Raw genomic sequence first — 17,938 nt, forward strand, 5'->3', positions numbered from 1 at the left:
ATCAGATTCACGCACACATATTCGGCTCCTCCACCAATTACTCCCCCATTAATTCCATCTTGCAGCTGTATTGACCCACGATCTGCTTAAATCAACTGCCGTGTCATTTCGAGGCTGGCTGGGTTCAGTTTTTTCCGCAGTGATGTTTTAACTCTTCAATCCTCTCAACACTGCCGGCTGGTGCATCTCTTTTATTTGAAGTTCATTTCTTATCCTCCTTTTTTTTTTTTTTGAAATGGTCAGGTTGTCATGGAAACCAGGTTCAATGGTTGGCAACTGGGAGAGCTTAACCCCATGGCTTCAGTTAGCTGGTTTTTCAAGATTGCTTTATAGGATTTATTGGCAATAACTTCTTTAGTCTCCTAGCTTAGTGATTAGGCCTACTGGGAGATGCATAACTAGTATTGTGGTGGTATGTGTAGGATAGCTGATTAGAGAGTATTAGGTACCATATTTCTCAAGTCACCTCCATGCCTATACCCTGCAACAGCGATGACAGAACCATCGTATGACAATGAGAGTCTTCTCCTGAGCAACACACCTGCAAAACAGGAACACATAAGAGACCAGGTCAGCTGTACATGTTAACGTGTTCTAAATGTTTGAATTAAAAAGAACACAATACAGTAATAACACCACGATCTGTGCCTTTTAGAATTTTTTCATTGGGTAATATACTGTGCAGGAGATGATACTGCATCCAAAATGAGATATACTGGAATGATCTGAAGTCTGTCTGAAAGAGGCTTTTAAGACGTGTAGGATTTTGAACTCAATCACCTATAAAGATCACTTTGTCTTTATTATCGGATCTGACAGCACGCTGTTCTACCCCAGCGACAGCAGCGTGGTGCAGGATGCCTCTAAGCACGCTTTGGCTGTTTTCTTGGAAGCTGCTTGTTTGGTTGAGCTGGAGGTCGTAGTGACTGAATATTTCAAAGAGCTGTTTTTTTTAAAGGCTATAGACACACATGCGTAGCTGCCTTGTATTGCACACACACATTTGTATGTACTCCATCCATAATGAACTGTGAAATCTACAAACAATTTTTTAAATGTGGGGCTACACCTCAGTTAAATCAATTTGACTGTCCTGGCTCGAAATGTTTCATCCGGTATCATTTACTGCAGAAGAAATATTAAAATGAGCCCTAGGCTGGATTTGAAACTAATTGAGATTTTAAAATGGGGTTGACGCATGCTGTGTGTGTGAAATCTGCTAAATCTTACAATAAATGCTATATTGTAAATCTCATCTTAAAGGGATGCTTATCTGATGGTCTCAAATCCGCTTTCTTCACTCTTATTTTAGGGCTGTATAAACCAGTCTGGTTTTAGTAGCGCCGCTGTAAGAAGTGAAGGAATACTAAACCACAGTGCCGAGGTTCATTAGACATCAGCTTGCTTTATTAGCTTATCTCTTGCGTGAGGTCAGATTGAGGTACATGATTGACATGTGACCATTTCCATATTCAAGTACAACTTGGCTTCCATGTTCGCATTATGTAGTTTTCTCATGCCGTGGCATTTTTTTTTCAATGCATTTAAGTGAGATCATCACACATTCTAGTTCCCAGCCTGAAAAACTCTATCGTATTTGACCATTCATGAAAATCCCAACATCTATATAATATTGGCACAGGGACTGAGTAACTTCTATTATAATGAGTGAAATGGTGATATAAAAACAGTAAAGTCAAGTGGCCGTATGTACAGTGTACGGATGTTCTCATAAAAGCAGGTGCAGAAATCAGCAGTACAGATTACACACTACACGTGGCTAGCAACGGGTGCATGGCAGGAACAAACACTAATAAAAAGGGTATCTAAACACACACTGGAGATAAGGTTGAAAAGGAAAATTCTGCTGATGTGCATTCTTTTGAGAAATATCTGCAGAGGGAACAACAAAAAAAAAAAAAGCGAGTTTATCTGCTCAGGAGATAAAATGTAATTTCCGATCCTGCTACAGCAGCTGTTTGTGTGAGAGCCTGTAAATCCTAGAGTGATAATGAGCAGGTTCTGCAGCTTTATAGCCCCGGACAGCACTGAGCCGGCTGGATTTCAGCACTGTGGCCAGCAGCAATTGGATACAGTCTTGTGTTCAGCACCATGGACAGGGGTTAATGCTGTAGTGCTAGGTAGATTGGTCTTGGTTTTAACCAGTGCTGCACAGCGCCTGAAAGGATTCAAATATTTGTACAAAATCCAGATTCTATTGGATGATGGCAAAATGGAATCCGAACCGTCTAGGCTATAAGCAGTGAAGACAGGTGCAAAATAAAAACAGATATCGTGCTACAGGCTGATGCCAGCGGAGGATAAGGGTCCCCCATCTTTTAACGTGGCCCCTAAAATGTTCTCGCCTCTTACTAGCACTATTCTTAATAACTGGTATGCATGAGGCATATCAGAAGCCTGGTTTAAAATGCATTGATTGCTAGGCAGAAACCGAACAGATTAACAGAGCATCTTGCCTACCACTGGGGGGAAGAGCTCACTGGATCGTAGTACGAGATCTTCAATACAGCAGTGTGCACACTGTGAACACCCCCATTGCTTCTGTACCTTTGATTTGTTGTGCACATGAAATGATACCACTGGAACTCTCAAAATAGGCAAATCACTGATTGTCTAATTTAATTGAAGTCTTTAATATGTCACACATGGAATTCATTTAAAATAGTAAGTGAAAATGCATGAGACTTTTTAGAAGTTCTTTAATATGCCTAATTAAAGCACAAAGCGATCTAACATTTTCACACATGAGTGCCTGTTGTTTCTATATCACTGATTACTGACCCAAAATTGAAATTCTCACACCCTGAGGGTTATAATACATGTGCACATGACTGTCCTCAGTATGGCTTGAAGGCTGGAACTTGCGTGACTACATTAGTTTCTGTGGTGTGTTAAATCAGTGTGGCGGCTCGTGGTGTTTTTGTGCAGGAAGCTGTGGGTTTAAAGATTCCATTACTATCGATCTCACAGCTCTTACATTTCATCCACATGCCTTTCTTTCATTTACAGACATAAGCAGGTCAGCTGAATGAAGCTGTTGCATCACACTCAATCTCACACCATGTAATCTGCTACAACCAAAAAACAAATTCACACAAGCCTGTTGCATTAGCAGCTACAGCCCCACTATTGTGAGAGAAAAAGCATTCCTTCCAGCCCCTTTTCACTTGCCTCAAGAAAGGACTCCCGAAGCTCAGCGACTTTTACAGTGGTGTGAGCACAGAGTACAAAGTGCCAGTTTAGGGACTCTAACTTCTAAGCAAGCTGTATGGATTTCCAACGTCGTTCAGCAACTGGCCCAACCATCTGTCGCTGAAATATATACCGCTTGCTTTGCTGAGAAGCACAGATGAGGAGGTGGTGACCTGCTGGTCTGCAGCGGTTAGACAAAAGTACCACCATCTGTAGCACATGAGGAATTCATTTGTGTGTTTTTTTTTGTAAATCGTATCGGGAAAATCAGTGAAGGGTTTGTCAAAATGCCAGTGCGTTTTATCCTGAGTACTCATGTCATTCCATGCGTAGAACATGCAGCCTCTTCCTTCTATATGATACATTACTATACTATATAAGGGCTCCTTGTTGCACAGGGTTATTGTGCTGAGAATCTTGTGGTACTTTTTTTTAATGCAAATGCTGCATCCTCGTACCCGTGTTGCAGATCACAGCTCCACCACTGGATTGAGTTTAAACTGCAGCACGTGAAGTGATAAGCTACCGTTTCAAACATCAGCGTATCCCCAATTCTAGAACAAGCGAAGAACCAGAAGCTTTTCAGCACGAGAAAAGGGGAGTTCAGTGATGGTGTTAATAAAAGCTACCAAAATGGAAGTACTGATTATATTGACGCAGCTGTTAATTATCTGATGCGACTCGGAGATATGTTATTCATTAATTGCAGTAACAAAAACAGCATCAACAAAACATCCACGAGACAGCTTGTACTTGTCACCCCAGGATACAAACTTGCTTATGATGACATCCTCCCGAAACATTAGCAAATGTGTTCATAATTATCTTGCGCTGCTTAATTAAAATTCTCAGTCTTCCCTCCCGGCTTTGAATGTTTAAAACATCCCATTAGCAAACGCGCCACAAGCAATGGCTTTTAAGTGAATCCATTAAGGATTTCGTGTGGAATTAGGCACCTGAGCTTTTTAAAGGTAAGCGCTGCTGACTGCCGGGGCCTTGTCTGATTGGTCATTGCAGTTTAAAAACAAGCACACAGAGCTCTATAAATTGTTTATATAAAAGATTATAAATTGTGGGCAGGAATGTCAAAGGCGTTTTGTGTTTAAAACGGTCACGGCAATGCTGTATGTGTAGGGTTACAGTTTTTCTGGGTTCGTTCATTATTATTAGTTTGAGAAATTCGCTAGCATTTTGTAGACCACCAGAACGTTTTTCATTCCTTCTGAAAAGTGAATGGACCGGATCTTTCTGTTATTGCCTTGTTATGCCTCTTGAGTGGTTTTGAAGTATTGAAGCATTCTGAGAGCTGTTCAAAACCCATCAGCTGTACTTCTTTGCTTTCTCCCATCAAGAAGCTGTCCTGCGAACGCTTACTTTGTACAGTGAGCGATCTCAGGCTCTCATATTAACAGCAGTGCCTGGAAATGTGCGTCTCACTTTGCTTTAGGAGAATAACCTCTGGACCCACAGCGTGCCAATCAATCTGTTAGTTCAGCAGTATTAGCGAGGCAGTGTCATGATCTGTGCAGATAGATGAGACAACATGGCATATTTTAATTGATCTAGAAGACCTTCAAATGAGCCCCTGGTTAAATGCAAACTACATGGATTCTTGCACTACAGAGAATGTGGGTGTCACGTTGGTCTGAATGATGATCCTTTACATGGTGTGGGTTTAGAGAACAGCTTATCCTCTTAGGATGAAATGTATTCTGTTATCATGGAAAGTCAGTCTGTCAGTATGCACGTGCATCTGTCCCACTTCCCTTTCTTCATGTGTGTGTTGGTGTAGATCATGGGGCTGTTTTTCATCAGTAAGACCGATCGCTCTGTTAATTGATTTATCTGTTTGTGTGTCGCTGGCTCACCTGCTTGTTGCTGCTGTGAAATTGTTTTTAAATCTACACATTCACATTGGGGTACTTAACAAGCATTACTTGATTCAAAGCTTAGTGAAGGAGTAACAGATCGGCTCTGAATGGGGGTGGGACAGTCTGTAAGATTTGAAGGGGTGCACAGAATTAAAGTGAGATTTTCATAAGGTTTCGGAGTGGAGAATGTTCTCCTGCTTGCAATACTGGGATTCAGCAGATATTATTATTATTATTATTATTATTATTATTATTATTATTATTATCACTGGAAATGTCTGTGCATGAGAGCCCGAGCGGTGAAAACTGGGCGTCCCTGCTGTCCTTTTTAATAGTCCGTTATCAAGTGAGTGTAAATGAAAAGGTTTTGAAATGCTATTCACTGTAATGTTTTGAACAGTCCCTTAGCTGCCCTTCTGGAGAGTGTGTGGAGAGGCAGTTCAATGTGACCACTTGAGTTCCTGTAGCACCCGCTGCCTCCCACCAGCCAAACAGCTTCAGCTTGGAAAGTTAGACCTTTTGCAACCAAGAGCAATTTGTTCATTATTTCTCAGAGTAATTGGCAAGAGCTTTTGTACATTTTTATGATTTTTAAAAACTGCAATTAATATCAGCGTCCTGTAATGCGCCCTGCGGCCTGACAAGGGGGAGACTTTAATTCCTGTTCAGTCATTTTCAGTTTCAGCCTCACGAAAGCGCAGAAAACCAAAGAGTAGTTTAAAAAGAGGTGATGTCTCTCCTTCCCTGACATCCCAGGAATGTACTGGTCTAAATGGTCTGGTAGTTGTACTGTTTTTAAATATCGTTGATGTTATGAATAATACATTTAAAGATCAAGACCCCCATTAACGATGTATTTTCAAATACAAATTCCACACTTGTATTGTTACGCAAGATTATAAACAGCTGGCTGCCCGACTCTGACCGGCTAAGAAAATACTAATAAAAAATACAACAGACAGCAATGGAACTGTGTGTGCTGTAGAAGCCCACAGCCTTCATTACATTGTCAGTCGTGGTATGATGTTAATCTATGTACCGTCTAGTCACTTTATTGGCATGAATGAAAGGTGAATGATATCTATTTTATTCAAAACGCTGCTGTGTGCCGGTGTGTGAGACAGCCTATTGTGTAAGAAATGTCAAATGTAGACGCAGTGCTTGCACTGGCTCCCCTGATAGACAGGGGGTTGTTACACTGTTGTGTAGATGCAGTGCTTGCACTGGCTCCCCTGATAGACAGGGGGTTGTTACACTGTTGTGTAGATGCAGGGCAGCAGTGTGGAGTAGTGGTTAGGGCTCTGGACTCTTGACCGGAGGGTTGTGGGTTCAATCCCCAGTGGGGGACACTGCTTTTGTACCCTTGAGCAAGGTACTTTACCTAGATTGCTCCAGTAAAAACCCAACTGTATAAATGGGTAATTGCATGTAAAAATAATGTGATATCTGTATAATGTGAAATAATGTATAATGTGATATCTTGTAACAATTGTAAGTCGCCCTGGATAAGGGCGTCTGCTAATAAATAAATAATAATAATAATAATAATAATAATAATAATAATAATAATAATAATAATGCAGTGCTTGCACTGGCTCCCCTGATAGACAGGGGGTTGTTACACTGTTGTGTAGATGCAGTGCTTGCACTGGCGCCCCTGATAGACAGGGGGTTGTTACACTGTTGTGTAGATGCAGTGCTTGCACTGGCACCCCTGATAGACAGGGGGTTGTTACACTGTTGTGTAGATGCAGTGCTTGCACTGGCGCCCCTGATAGACAGGGGGTTGTTACACTGTTGTGTAGATGCAGTGCTTGCACTGGCACCCCTGATAGACAGGGTGTTGTTACACTGTTGTGTAGATGCAGTGCTTGCACTGGCTCCCCTGATAGACAGGGGGTTGTTACACTGTTGTGTAGATGCAGTGCTTGCACTGGCGCCCCTGATAGACAGGGGGTTGTTACACTGTTGTGTAGATGCAGGGCAGCAGTGTGGAGTAGTGGTTAGGGCTCTGGACTCTTGACCGGAGGGTTGTGGGTTCAATCCCCAGTGGGGGACACTGCTTTTGTACCCTTGAGCAAGGTACTTTACCTAGATTGCTCCAGTAAAAACCCAACTGTATAAATGGGTAATTGCATGTAAAAATAATGTGATATCTGTATAATGTGAAATAATGTATAATGTGATATCTTGTAACAATTGTAAGTCGCCCTGGATAAGGGCGTCTGCTAATAAATAAATAATAATAATAATAATAATAATAATAATAATAATAATAATGCAGTGCTTGCACTGGCTCCCCTGATAGACAGGGGGTTGTTACACTGTTGTGTAGATGCAGTGCTTGCACTGGCGCCCCTGATAGACAGGGGGTTGTTACACTGTTGTGTAGATGCAGTGCTTGCACTGGCACCCCTGATAGACAGGGGGTTGTTACACTGTTGTGTAGATGCAGTGCTTGCACTGGCGCCCCTGATAGACAGGGGGTTGTTACACTGTTGTGTAGATGCAGTGCTTGCACTGGCACCCCTGATAGACAGGGTGTTGTTACACTGTTGTGTAGATGCAGTGCTTGCACAGACTCCCCTGATAGACAGGGGGTTGTTACACTGTTGTGTAGATGCAGTGCTTGCACAGACTCCCCTGATAGACAGGGGGTTGTTACACTGTTGTGTAGATGCAGTGCTTGCACAGACTCCCCTGATAGACAGGGGGTTGTTACACTGTTGTGTAGATGCAGTGCTTGCACTGGCGCCCCTGATAGACAGGGTGTTGTTACACTGTTGTGTAGATGCAGTGCTTGCACTGGCGCCCCTGATAGACAGGGGGTTGTTACACTGTTGTGTAGATGCAGTGCTTGCACAGACTCCCCTGATAGACAGGGGGTTGTTACACTGTTGTGTAGATGCAGTGCTTGCACTGGCGCCCCTGATAGACAGGGGGTTGTTACACTGTTGTGTAGATGCAGTGCTTGCACTGGCGCCCCTGATAGACAGGGGGTTGTTACACTGTTGTGTAGATGCAGTGCTTGCACTGGCTCCCCTGATAGACAGGGGGTTGTTACACTGTTGTGTAGATGCAGTGCTTGCACAGACTCCCCTGATAGACAGGGGGTTGTTACACTGTTGTGTAGATGCAGTGCTTGCACTGGCGCCCCTGATAGACAGGGGGTTGTTACACTGTTGTGTAGATGCAGTGCTTGCACTGGCGCCCCTGATAGACAGGGGGTTGTTACACTGTTGTGTAGATGCAGTGCTTGCACTGGCGCCCCTGATAGACAGGGGGTTGTTACACTGTTGTGTAGATGCAGTGCTTGCACAGACTCCCCTGATAGACAGGGGGTTGTTACACTGTTGTGTAGATGCAGTGCTTGCACTGGCGCCCCTGATAGACAGGGGGTTGTTACACTGTTGTGTAGATGCAGTGCTTGCACTGGCGCCCCTGATAGACAGGGGGTTGTTACACTGTTGTGTAGATGCAGTGCTTGCACTGGCTCCCCTGATAGACAGGGGGTTGTTACACTGTTGTGTAGATGCAGTGCTTGCACTGGCGCCCCTGATAGACAGGGGGTTGTTACACTGTTGTGTAGATGCAGTGCTTGCACTGGCGCCCCTGATAGACAGGGGGTTGTTACACTGTTGTGTAGATGCAGTGCTTGCACTGGCTCCCCTGATAGACAGGGGGTTGTTACACTGTTGTGTAGATGCAGTGCTTGCACTGGCACCCCTGATAGACAGGGGGTTGTTACACTGTTGTGTAGATGCAGTGCTTGCACTGGCACCCCTGATAGACAGGGGGTTGTTACACTGTTGTGTAGACGCAGTGCTTGCACAGACTCCCCTGATAGACAGGGGGTTGTTACACTGTTGTGTAGATGCAGTGCTTGCACAGACTCCCCTGATAGACAGGGGGTTGTTACACTGTTGTGTAGATGCAGTGCTTGCACAGACTCCCCTGATAGACAGGGGGTTGTTACACTGTTGTGTAGATGCAGTGCTTGCACTGGCGCCCCTGATAGACAGGGGGTTGTTACACTGTTGTGTAGATGCAGTGCTTGCACTGGCGCCCCTGATAGACAGGGGGTTGTTACACTGTTGTGTAGATGCAGTGCTTGCACTGGCGCCCCTGATAGACAGGGGGTTGTTACACTGTTGTGTAGATGCAGTGCTTGCAGACAGGGGGTTGTTACACTGTTGTGTAGACGCAGTGCTTGCACTGGCACCCCTGATAGACAGGGGGTTGTTACACTGTTGTGTAGATGCAGTGCTTGCACTGGCTCCCCTGATAGACAGGGGGTTGTTACACTGTTGTGTAGATGCAGTGCTTGCACTGGCGCCCCTGATAGACAGGGGGTTGTTACACTGTTGTGTAGATGCAGTGCTTGCACTGGCTCCCCTGATAGACAGGGGGTTGTTACACTGTTGTGTAGATGCAGTGCTTGCACTGGCGCCCCTGATAGACAGGGGGTTGTTACACTGTTGTGTAGATGCAGTGCTTGCACTGGCGCCCCTGATAGACAGGGGGTTGTTACACTGTTGTGTAGATGCAGTGCTTGCACTGGCTCCCCTGATAGACAGGGGGTTGTTACACTGTTGTGTAGATGCAGTGCTTGCACTGGCACCCCTGATAGACAGGGGGTTGTTACACTGTTGTGTAGATGCAGTGCTTGCACTGGCACCCCTGATAGACAGGGGGTTGTTACACTGTTGTGTAGACGCAGTGCTTGCACAGACTCCCCTGATAGACAGGGGGTTGTTACACTGTTGTGTAGATGCAGTGCTTGCACAGACTCCCCTGATAGACAGGGGGTTGTTACACTGTTGTGTAGATGCAGTGCTTGCACAGACTCCCCTGATAGACAGGGGGTTGTTACACTGTTGTGTAGATGCAGTGCTTGCACTGGCGCCCCTGATAGACAGGGGGTTGTTACACTGTTGTGTAGATGCAGTGCTTGCACTGGCGCCCCTGATAGACAGGGGGTTGTTACACTGTTGTGTAGATGCAGTGCTTGCAGACAGGGGGTTGTTACACTGTTGTGTAGACGCAGTGCTTGCACTGGCACCCCTGATAGACAGGGGGTTGTTACACTGTTGTGTAGATGCAGTGCTTGCACTGGCTCCCCTGATAGACAGGGGGTTGTTACACTGTTGTGTAGATGCAGTGCTTGCACTGGCGCCCCTGATAGACAGGGGGTTGTTACACTGTTGTGTAGATGCAGTGCTTGCAGACAGGGGGTTGTTACACTGTTGTGTAGACGCAGCGCTTGCACTGGCACCCCTCATAGAGAGAGCGGATTGCTTTACTGGTCTAGGGATTTGAGAGGGTCACAGGGTTTAATTACATCAGTTGCCCAGGATTGCCATAAACTGCACACCAAGTGTGATTACACGAGACTGTGGTCAATTCCATTACACAGATAAGAGAGAACGATGACATGACGAGCATCAATCATTCCTCTGTCTGCGTTTTGTCTTATTGAAAAAGCCTCTTGTTTCCTCTAATCTCACCTCTGTGCTCAATGAAGCACCCAGCGTCTTAGGGACTGAAATCAGGGAGAGAAACTACAGTGAAGTCTGTGCATATCCCCTTTAGTCACTGTGTGCACAACTGCACCATGTTAAGTTTCCTATCCAGATCTATTTTATAATATATATCCCTAATGACATCTTCGATACAACGATCTATTTCCAGATCTTCTGTACCTGCTGCTGCTGCTGCTGCTGCTGGCTGTCTTTCTCGTCGCACTGATAGCTCTCATTTTGAATAGCCATGGTGGGGAGGGACGTATGTTACTGACATAGACCCTGTAGTTTTTCTGTTGATATCTGTAAGAATGCTATCAGAGCTCCGCACAGTTTTTTGGCAACGGCCACATTTGTATATTTCTTAAGGTCAACGCTCTGATCATTCCTGTGACCTTTAACTAATTGCTTTTTTTTCAAATTGAGAAATAAAAGGACATTGATCGGGCAGAGTAAGACTTTAATGACTTTATTTGTAAAGGAGACTCAAGTTGTTTCTTAATGTTGCTGATACAGTATTTATGCTGCATGCTGCGTTGCCTCAGGGAGATGTTGGGTACACTGATCGTCCACTCGTCGGCAGAATCCTCCGAGTTTTCCTAGAAAACCCTCACTTGACCTCAGATTGATCCACGCTGGTTGCAATCTGAGATGTTGCCGGAGTGGGAAAAGCCTGGCTAATCGGATCACAAAACACAAGCACAGCCGACGTGCTGGGAGGAAGAGATCAATCCTGTCCTTGAAAGAGGTTTAAACAGAAGTGGGCATGCCTCCTACAATACCTTTGGTAACGTGCAAATCACTCCAAAGCCAATGTAAAAGGATCTGAGAAGGTCTGAGGAGATGTGGCCAGACTAATGGGTGAGGCAAACAGCGAAGACGTTGAGCCCACCAGCAGTCATTCTGAGCTCTGTGACAGCGGCAGAGTTTCAGAGACGAGGGGAGATCTGTCTGCTTCAGGGTAGCAACAGACTATTGCAATCTACCCTGCTGTCAGCTGAACTGTAGTGACAGAGGCTGTGTGAGAATTATGCAGGAGCTTATTAGGGATAGAAACAGAAATGTAAACCTTCATTCCTGCACCCTTAATTGAAAGGCTCAGAGGACCATTAGAGATTTTCATGGCCTATGGAAACGTCTCGGATCCTGCCCACCTCTGGCAAACCTCCCAGCCCAGGCAGTGTGTTGGTAGCTTCTCTTGTGAGCACATTAATAAACTGAAAGACTCTGTGCTCATCCGGAGCCACTGCAGCCCCTCCACTGAGAGCTGTTCAAATTGCAGTACGTTCCACTTACTTTGAAAAGCAGAATTCATTTTAAATGCAAATATCGATTGAGATCAGTTGAGATAAATGAGAGAACAGGATCAAACTTTCATGCCAGGAAGAGTGTTTAAACGTCACTTTTTTATTTTTTTTATTAATACCTATTATAATTCTTCAGTGGGCTCTCTTCACAACACATTTTAAGGACCGTTTTGAGGAATGTTTTGTTAAGGACTGTTTTTGAAAACCAGGAATAAACTTCTCTAAACCTACTGAAAAAAGGCTTTGCGATTTGTAAGCTTAATTAATCAAAACCGTTTTTAATATCATAATTCCATTTGAAGGATCGGATGTAAAAAACAAAACAAGTGTTTTCTTCGTTTTCTCTTTTTAATATACACCCTTGCCATCTGACATCTTCCAATATCTGCAGTAAAGAACGCTCCAGACCTCACTTCGGCTCGCTGTGCTTTGAGACCTCTCTCATGTTTCTTCTGCTCGGACCTTGTCCCACAATGCACTGGGTTCGAATACATTCATACCTCTGTCAAGCGTGCTTAGTGCTGAGTGTTCCAGTTGGGCACTTTTTTAAAATAAGACCTTTAGTCTTTCCACCCTATTTCGTTCGGTTCTTTTTTTGTCTTTTTGCTCAGTGACCTTTTGAAGTTCAAGCAAGGTTTACCTGAGGGATGTCGCTACAGGCGTGAGGGTCTGTTGAGGGGTTACCAAGATATTATTAAGCAAGCAAAAGGGTAAAAGCAGCGATCCAGTCAAGCGTTCATGATTTACAATTAGACAAAGAAATAAGATGCACAAGAAGCGTCTTCAGCATGCTGTCATCTGACCGGCAACTATTGCATAATAATAATAATAATAATAATAATAATAATAATAATATTGTTTTGCATACTAGACAGTGCCTCTGGGTGGCCAAGTATTGTAACTGCTGTAGCAAATCTTATCTTCCTGTTTCCTTACAGTTCTTCTGTTCTCTCTCTTTTTCTCTCTCTCTGTCCTTTTGTCCTTTTCCTTCCCTCTTGTCCTCTGCTTCCCTATTGTATGAAATATTACCAACCTCTCCTGCCAATGCCCATAACCCCGCCCTCCATTCCTCCCCTTGCATTTTCATTTCATTTACTTCTTGTTCCTTCCACCTGTTTCTGCACCTCATATTTCTCTGGTCCACACTTTGACTGCTCTGTTCCTGTCTCCCTGTTGCACTTTCTACTTCCCCTTTGCCTACATTGCCCCCTTTGTCCCTCTCACTTTCCATGCTTCCTTTTCCTTCTCTTTCTGATCCATCTGACCCAATTTCCTCACGATGCTCCTTCCCCCTCCACTTGACACAACCTTCCTTCTCTCCTCCCTCATCCCACCTCCTTCCTTTCTCTCCTCCCTCATCCCATCTCCTCCTTCCCCTCCTCCCTCATCCCACCTCCTTCCTTCCCCTCCTCCCTCATCCCACCTCCTTCCTTCCCCTCCTCCCTCATCCCACCTCCTTTCCTCCTCTCCTCCCTCATCCCACCTCCTTTCCTCCTCTCCTCCCTCATCCCACCTCCTTCCTTCCCCTCCTCCCTCATCCCACCTCCTTCCTTCCTTCCTCTCCTCCCTCATCCCACCTCCTTTCCTCCTCTCCTCCCTCATCCCACCTCCTTCCTTCCTCTCCTCCCTCATCCCACCTCCTGCACCTCCTCCCTTGCAGAGCTCTCGATCACCCTCCTCGCTGTGGTAGTTATCGTGTGTGGCCTGGCCCTGGTGGCAGTCTTTCTCTTTCTCTTTTGGAAGCTCTGCTGGGTGCCCTGGAGGAACAAGGCCCTCTCGTCGAGTGACACCGGCCTCGCCCCGCCCTGCCAGGCCCCCGCTGGAGGCGGAGACTTCGAGAAGGACAGCATGGCGACGGACAAGCTCAAGGAGCAGAGCGGAATGGGCTTCCTGGAGGCAGCGGTGAAGATCAGCCACACCTCCCCGGATATCCCTGCTGAGGTGCAGCTCTCCATGAAGGGGCACATCATGAGGCACACCCGCATCCAGAGGCAGTCGACTGAGCCAGCCTCCTCCACAAGGTCAGAGCCCCGCTCCATACTGAACCCCTGTAGTACAATCAAACTGACCGCTCAACCAAACATACCTCTTCAAACCAGAAACGGGGCTCTGACCTGCTGTAAAATGCATGCAGTCTAGGACCAAGTTGAACGGTTCACCAGGCTTATGCTGTTCATCTTATTCCTAATATTAAAGATGTAGACCTTTTCTGAACACAGTACACATGGTATACACTCTGATGTGTTAGTAACTTTGGGGTTCTACTGTATTTTAGACTTCTTTATGTAGTGACTTCATTGAAAAGGTTCTAGCCTGTTTATCCTGGATAGATAGAATAAGGTTGTGTGTTGTTCCCATTAGACAAAAAAGGGACCGTTTCTCCCAGCTGTGGATGTTACCTTTCATCCAATACTCTGCAGTTTTGACTGCATCGAGTGAGACGAGAACTATGAGAATACTTGACGTGTACAATAACTGCTAATAATGGTTAGGACTGGAGCTAGGGTCAGGGCAATACAACTGAATTATATTCAGGGTGGTGTAATTAGTAAAGGATCATACAATGTCCCTACAATGTCACCTGTTATAAAGCTCAGAGTTCAGTGCTGTGATGATGTCTTGGATTGTAACCCCACAGGCACAGCTCTTTCAAGAGGCACCTCCCGCGGCAGATGCAGGTCTCCAGCCTGGACGACGACACGGACCTCCTGTACGTCAACGAGCAGCCCACCAGCATCGGTCGCATCAAGCCGGAGCTGTACAAGCAGAAATCTGTGGAGGCGGAGGAGTCCACCAAGGCCAACCTCAAGCCCTGCGGCACCATCAACTTCTCTCTCCAGTACGACTACGAGATCGAGGCGCTGGTTGTGCGCATCCTCAAGGCCTTAGACCTGCCCGCCAAGGACCTGTGCGGCAGCTCGGACCCATACGTCAAGATCTACCTGCTCCCCGACCGCAAGTGCAAGTTCCAGACGCGCGTGCATCGCAAGACCCTGAACCCCACCTTCGACGAGGCCTTCCACTTCCCCCTGCCCTACGAGGAGCTTGCCAACCGCAAGCTGCACCTCAGCGTCTTCGACTTCGACCGTTTCTCCAGGCACGACATGATCGGAGAGGTCATCCTGGAGAACCTGTTCGAGGCCTCCGACCTGTCGAGGGAGACGTCGCTCTGGAAGGACATCCAGTACGCCACCACGGTGAGATCGCTGCTTTCTATAATGGGCTCCGCTGGGGGAGGGGTGATGCTGGGGTTGGCACTTATTGTAGGACTGTCTGAGTTAGTATCCATGATACAGTATTGTTGAGTTAGAGCCATTGCAGGCTGTGGGTTCGGCTGATCTAAACATTGGCGAATCTGAATCCAGGCGTCCTTTTAAATCATTTCAAGAAGAGGGCTTGGACACTGCTCTATATTTTTGTCTTTGAACGTGAAAAGACGGGCTTGGTCCTAGTTTAATATTTACCTGTTGACCTCTCCCCCACCCGCATTCACTGTGCTGCACTCTCCTCATGCATGTGCGGAAGGCATGGAATAGCATTAGAATGCTGGCGTCTCACCGGTCATTGTGTGGCTTCACTCGGAGGTTCTGTTGCTATGAGGCTGTGAGCCAGTCGCCATGGTAACCTTGGAAGTTCCTTTATTGAGAATGAGCATTGTTGTGCGGTTATTCATTAAAAACCCATAAATATCCCTGTCAGCTGGGTCACAGGATTATAGATTTTGGTGCTGAATCTTTTTACTGATTTTTATTTAGTGTGTGTGTATATAAAGTATGATAGCAGTCAGGATCTCATTTGAGTCTCCCAAGAGTTTAATAATAAGACACACCCGAGCTTGTTGCCTAGACACACTGGGGCTGATCAAGCTCGTAATAAAACCTGGAACTGGTGACACTGCTATGCAATAGGAGTCTTATTTCCATCCCTGCTGGAAAGATATATATATATATTTAAATCAAACTCGATCCTTGTCGCTGGCACTAGCATGCGTGACCTACCTCCGCTAATGAAACTAACATATTGAATAGGAAACAAGCTCTCACCTCGCTGAGCATTTGTATCAGAAGCACAAAGACTTCTTGGAAACAAAAAAAAAAAAACCAATCCACCCAGGATTGTTACATTGTAACATTTAATAACATGCCATTCGTTTCTCATTAAAGATGGAGCCAAATAACGCGCTACATCCAAAAATCAATGAGATCTCTCCCGTGAATCCGATTACAGCTTGGAGAATGCATTTCTGCAAATTGCATTTCAGTCTGCGAAGGACCCTGACCGGAACAAAAGGTCGCTTCAGCCGAGCGCCTGCGTGTTCTATTCACCAGTGAAGACCAGGACTGATTTTATAAAGTGTAGGTGATGCTGGCTCAAATGCGAGATGGTTTTCACATTGCTGTTTGTCATTAGAAGAGTAGGTGGCACATTCATAATCTATCACACCCCTGGATCCAACCCAGCTGTTCGCAAGTGAAACTGACACGCGATTCTGCACAATGGCTTAAGAGCTGAATGACATGCAATTATTTCATTTATAATGACCCCCTGCTTTCACCGCTTAATTCCCCCTTCAAATTGCTCCTGTACTGTACTGTGCTATGCTTGCTGTTGATGCAGGTGGTGGTGATTCACTTCTACATGGTTCTGATCTAATTGTGATGTAGGCTGAGCTGCACGTCACTGATATACTGGTTCAGTTACAGTTGTCTTTTCTTTCTCTGGCTGTCTCAGACTGAATTAATTTCTGCCAGCCCAGCTGAATTTAGTGGTGCCCAGGCTGTTTGTATTAACAAGCATTGGTATTCAGACAGCTACAGCTCAGGTCAGTGTGTCTCACCTGATCCGATTAGAGGATCGAGTACTGTGACGCTGAATATACAAGGAGCCACCCTCTCCTAACTCCTTCATTTTAATAAAAAATCTTTCATCATTATTTATATATAGCGCCTTTCATAGTCGCAATGGAACTTCATTACGGGAGTCGTAGAATGCAGCAGCACAGGGTGTAAGCAGTTTCATATTCAAGCTATCAAGTTAATAATGCTGGAAAAGTACTGTGAGTTATTTCACGTGATCCGGGAAACAGCACAGCAAGGTCCAATACATCTTCCAGGTATTGTAACTGTTTTATATGGACGTGATTACTGGCTCTTGAAGAAGGACTCTTGCAGATCTAACCTGTCTTACACCAAGTCGAATCTCTTCAAAATAGCCGCTAACCTTTTATCCAGAAGTAAAATAAATAAATAAAAATATTATGAAATGAACAGATCTATCAATATCTTCTTTCTGAACTGTGTGTGCTGGAGGCCGGCTCGTTTTATCCCACTCAGTGCACAAGTGGCCAGACGGAGATAGCACTGATAATAAATCAATCCAGCCCCAGACTGCACACAATGATAGCTGGGACGGGCCGCCCTGCTCCTGTCCTGATTAGAGGGAAGGTATTGATTTTCAGTTTGTTAGCCCTCTCGCTTATCACCTTATTAAACGAGTTGGGGGGGATGGATCTAGGATGGGTAACCATGTGGACCAGATTCACCAGCTATTTATTCACATCAAAATGCATTCTTCAGTTAATTCAAGTGCTCAAGGTTGCCCACGTTGTGATTTGTTGTATAACCTCATCCCTTTTTATTTGACTTTCACAGATAATGGTGAAAGTATAAAAACCGTTGATAAACCTACCCCACCCTGCTCATCAGTTACTGCACCTGAGAAATGAAACTCTGTTTCTTTTGTAGCGACCCAACTAAGAAAACCCAATCCAAGCAGCTTTTACCCTGCATTTAGAGTTCTGTTAAGTGATTCTTCTCTTGAATTTGACATTTAAAAACAAGATTAAAATGCATCAAGTTGTTAGCTGTAAAACTCCCTTCCATTTATACAGTTTTTACTGGAGCAATCTAGGTAAAGTACCTTGCTCAAGGGTACAGCAGCAGTGTCCCCCACCTGGGATTGAACCCACGACCCTCCGCTCAAGAGTCCAGAGCCCTAACCACTACTCCACACTGCTTAGCCAACT

General features: G+C 45.2%; 1 protein-coding gene across 4 annotated transcripts in view; it reads left to right on the top strand.

Annotated features, from left to right (window-relative positions):
* LOC117969655 (synaptotagmin-6-like) overlaps positions 1–17,938 on the top strand; it is a 46,798-nt gene that overhangs the window by 17,637 nt on the left and 11,223 nt on the right. For 3 of the 4 annotated variants that reach the window (XM_059004857.1, XM_059004858.1, XM_059004860.1), the window contains exons 2-3: positions 13,657–13,934; positions 14,552–15,110. In XM_059004857.1, coding sequence (XP_058860840.1) covers positions 13,657–13,934; positions 14,552–15,110 — 837 coding nt within the window. Of the gene's footprint in view, positions 1–13,573; positions 13,935–14,551; positions 15,111–17,938 lie in introns of all 4 variants that reach the window. The other variant, XM_059004856.1, reaches the window with a different exon arrangement.

Source organism: Acipenser ruthenus, chromosome 30 (assembly GCF_902713425.1).
Source record: "Acipenser ruthenus chromosome 30, fAciRut3.2 maternal haplotype, whole genome shotgun sequence".
NCBI lineage: Eukaryota > Metazoa > Chordata > Actinopteri > Acipenseriformes > Acipenseridae > Acipenser > Acipenser ruthenus.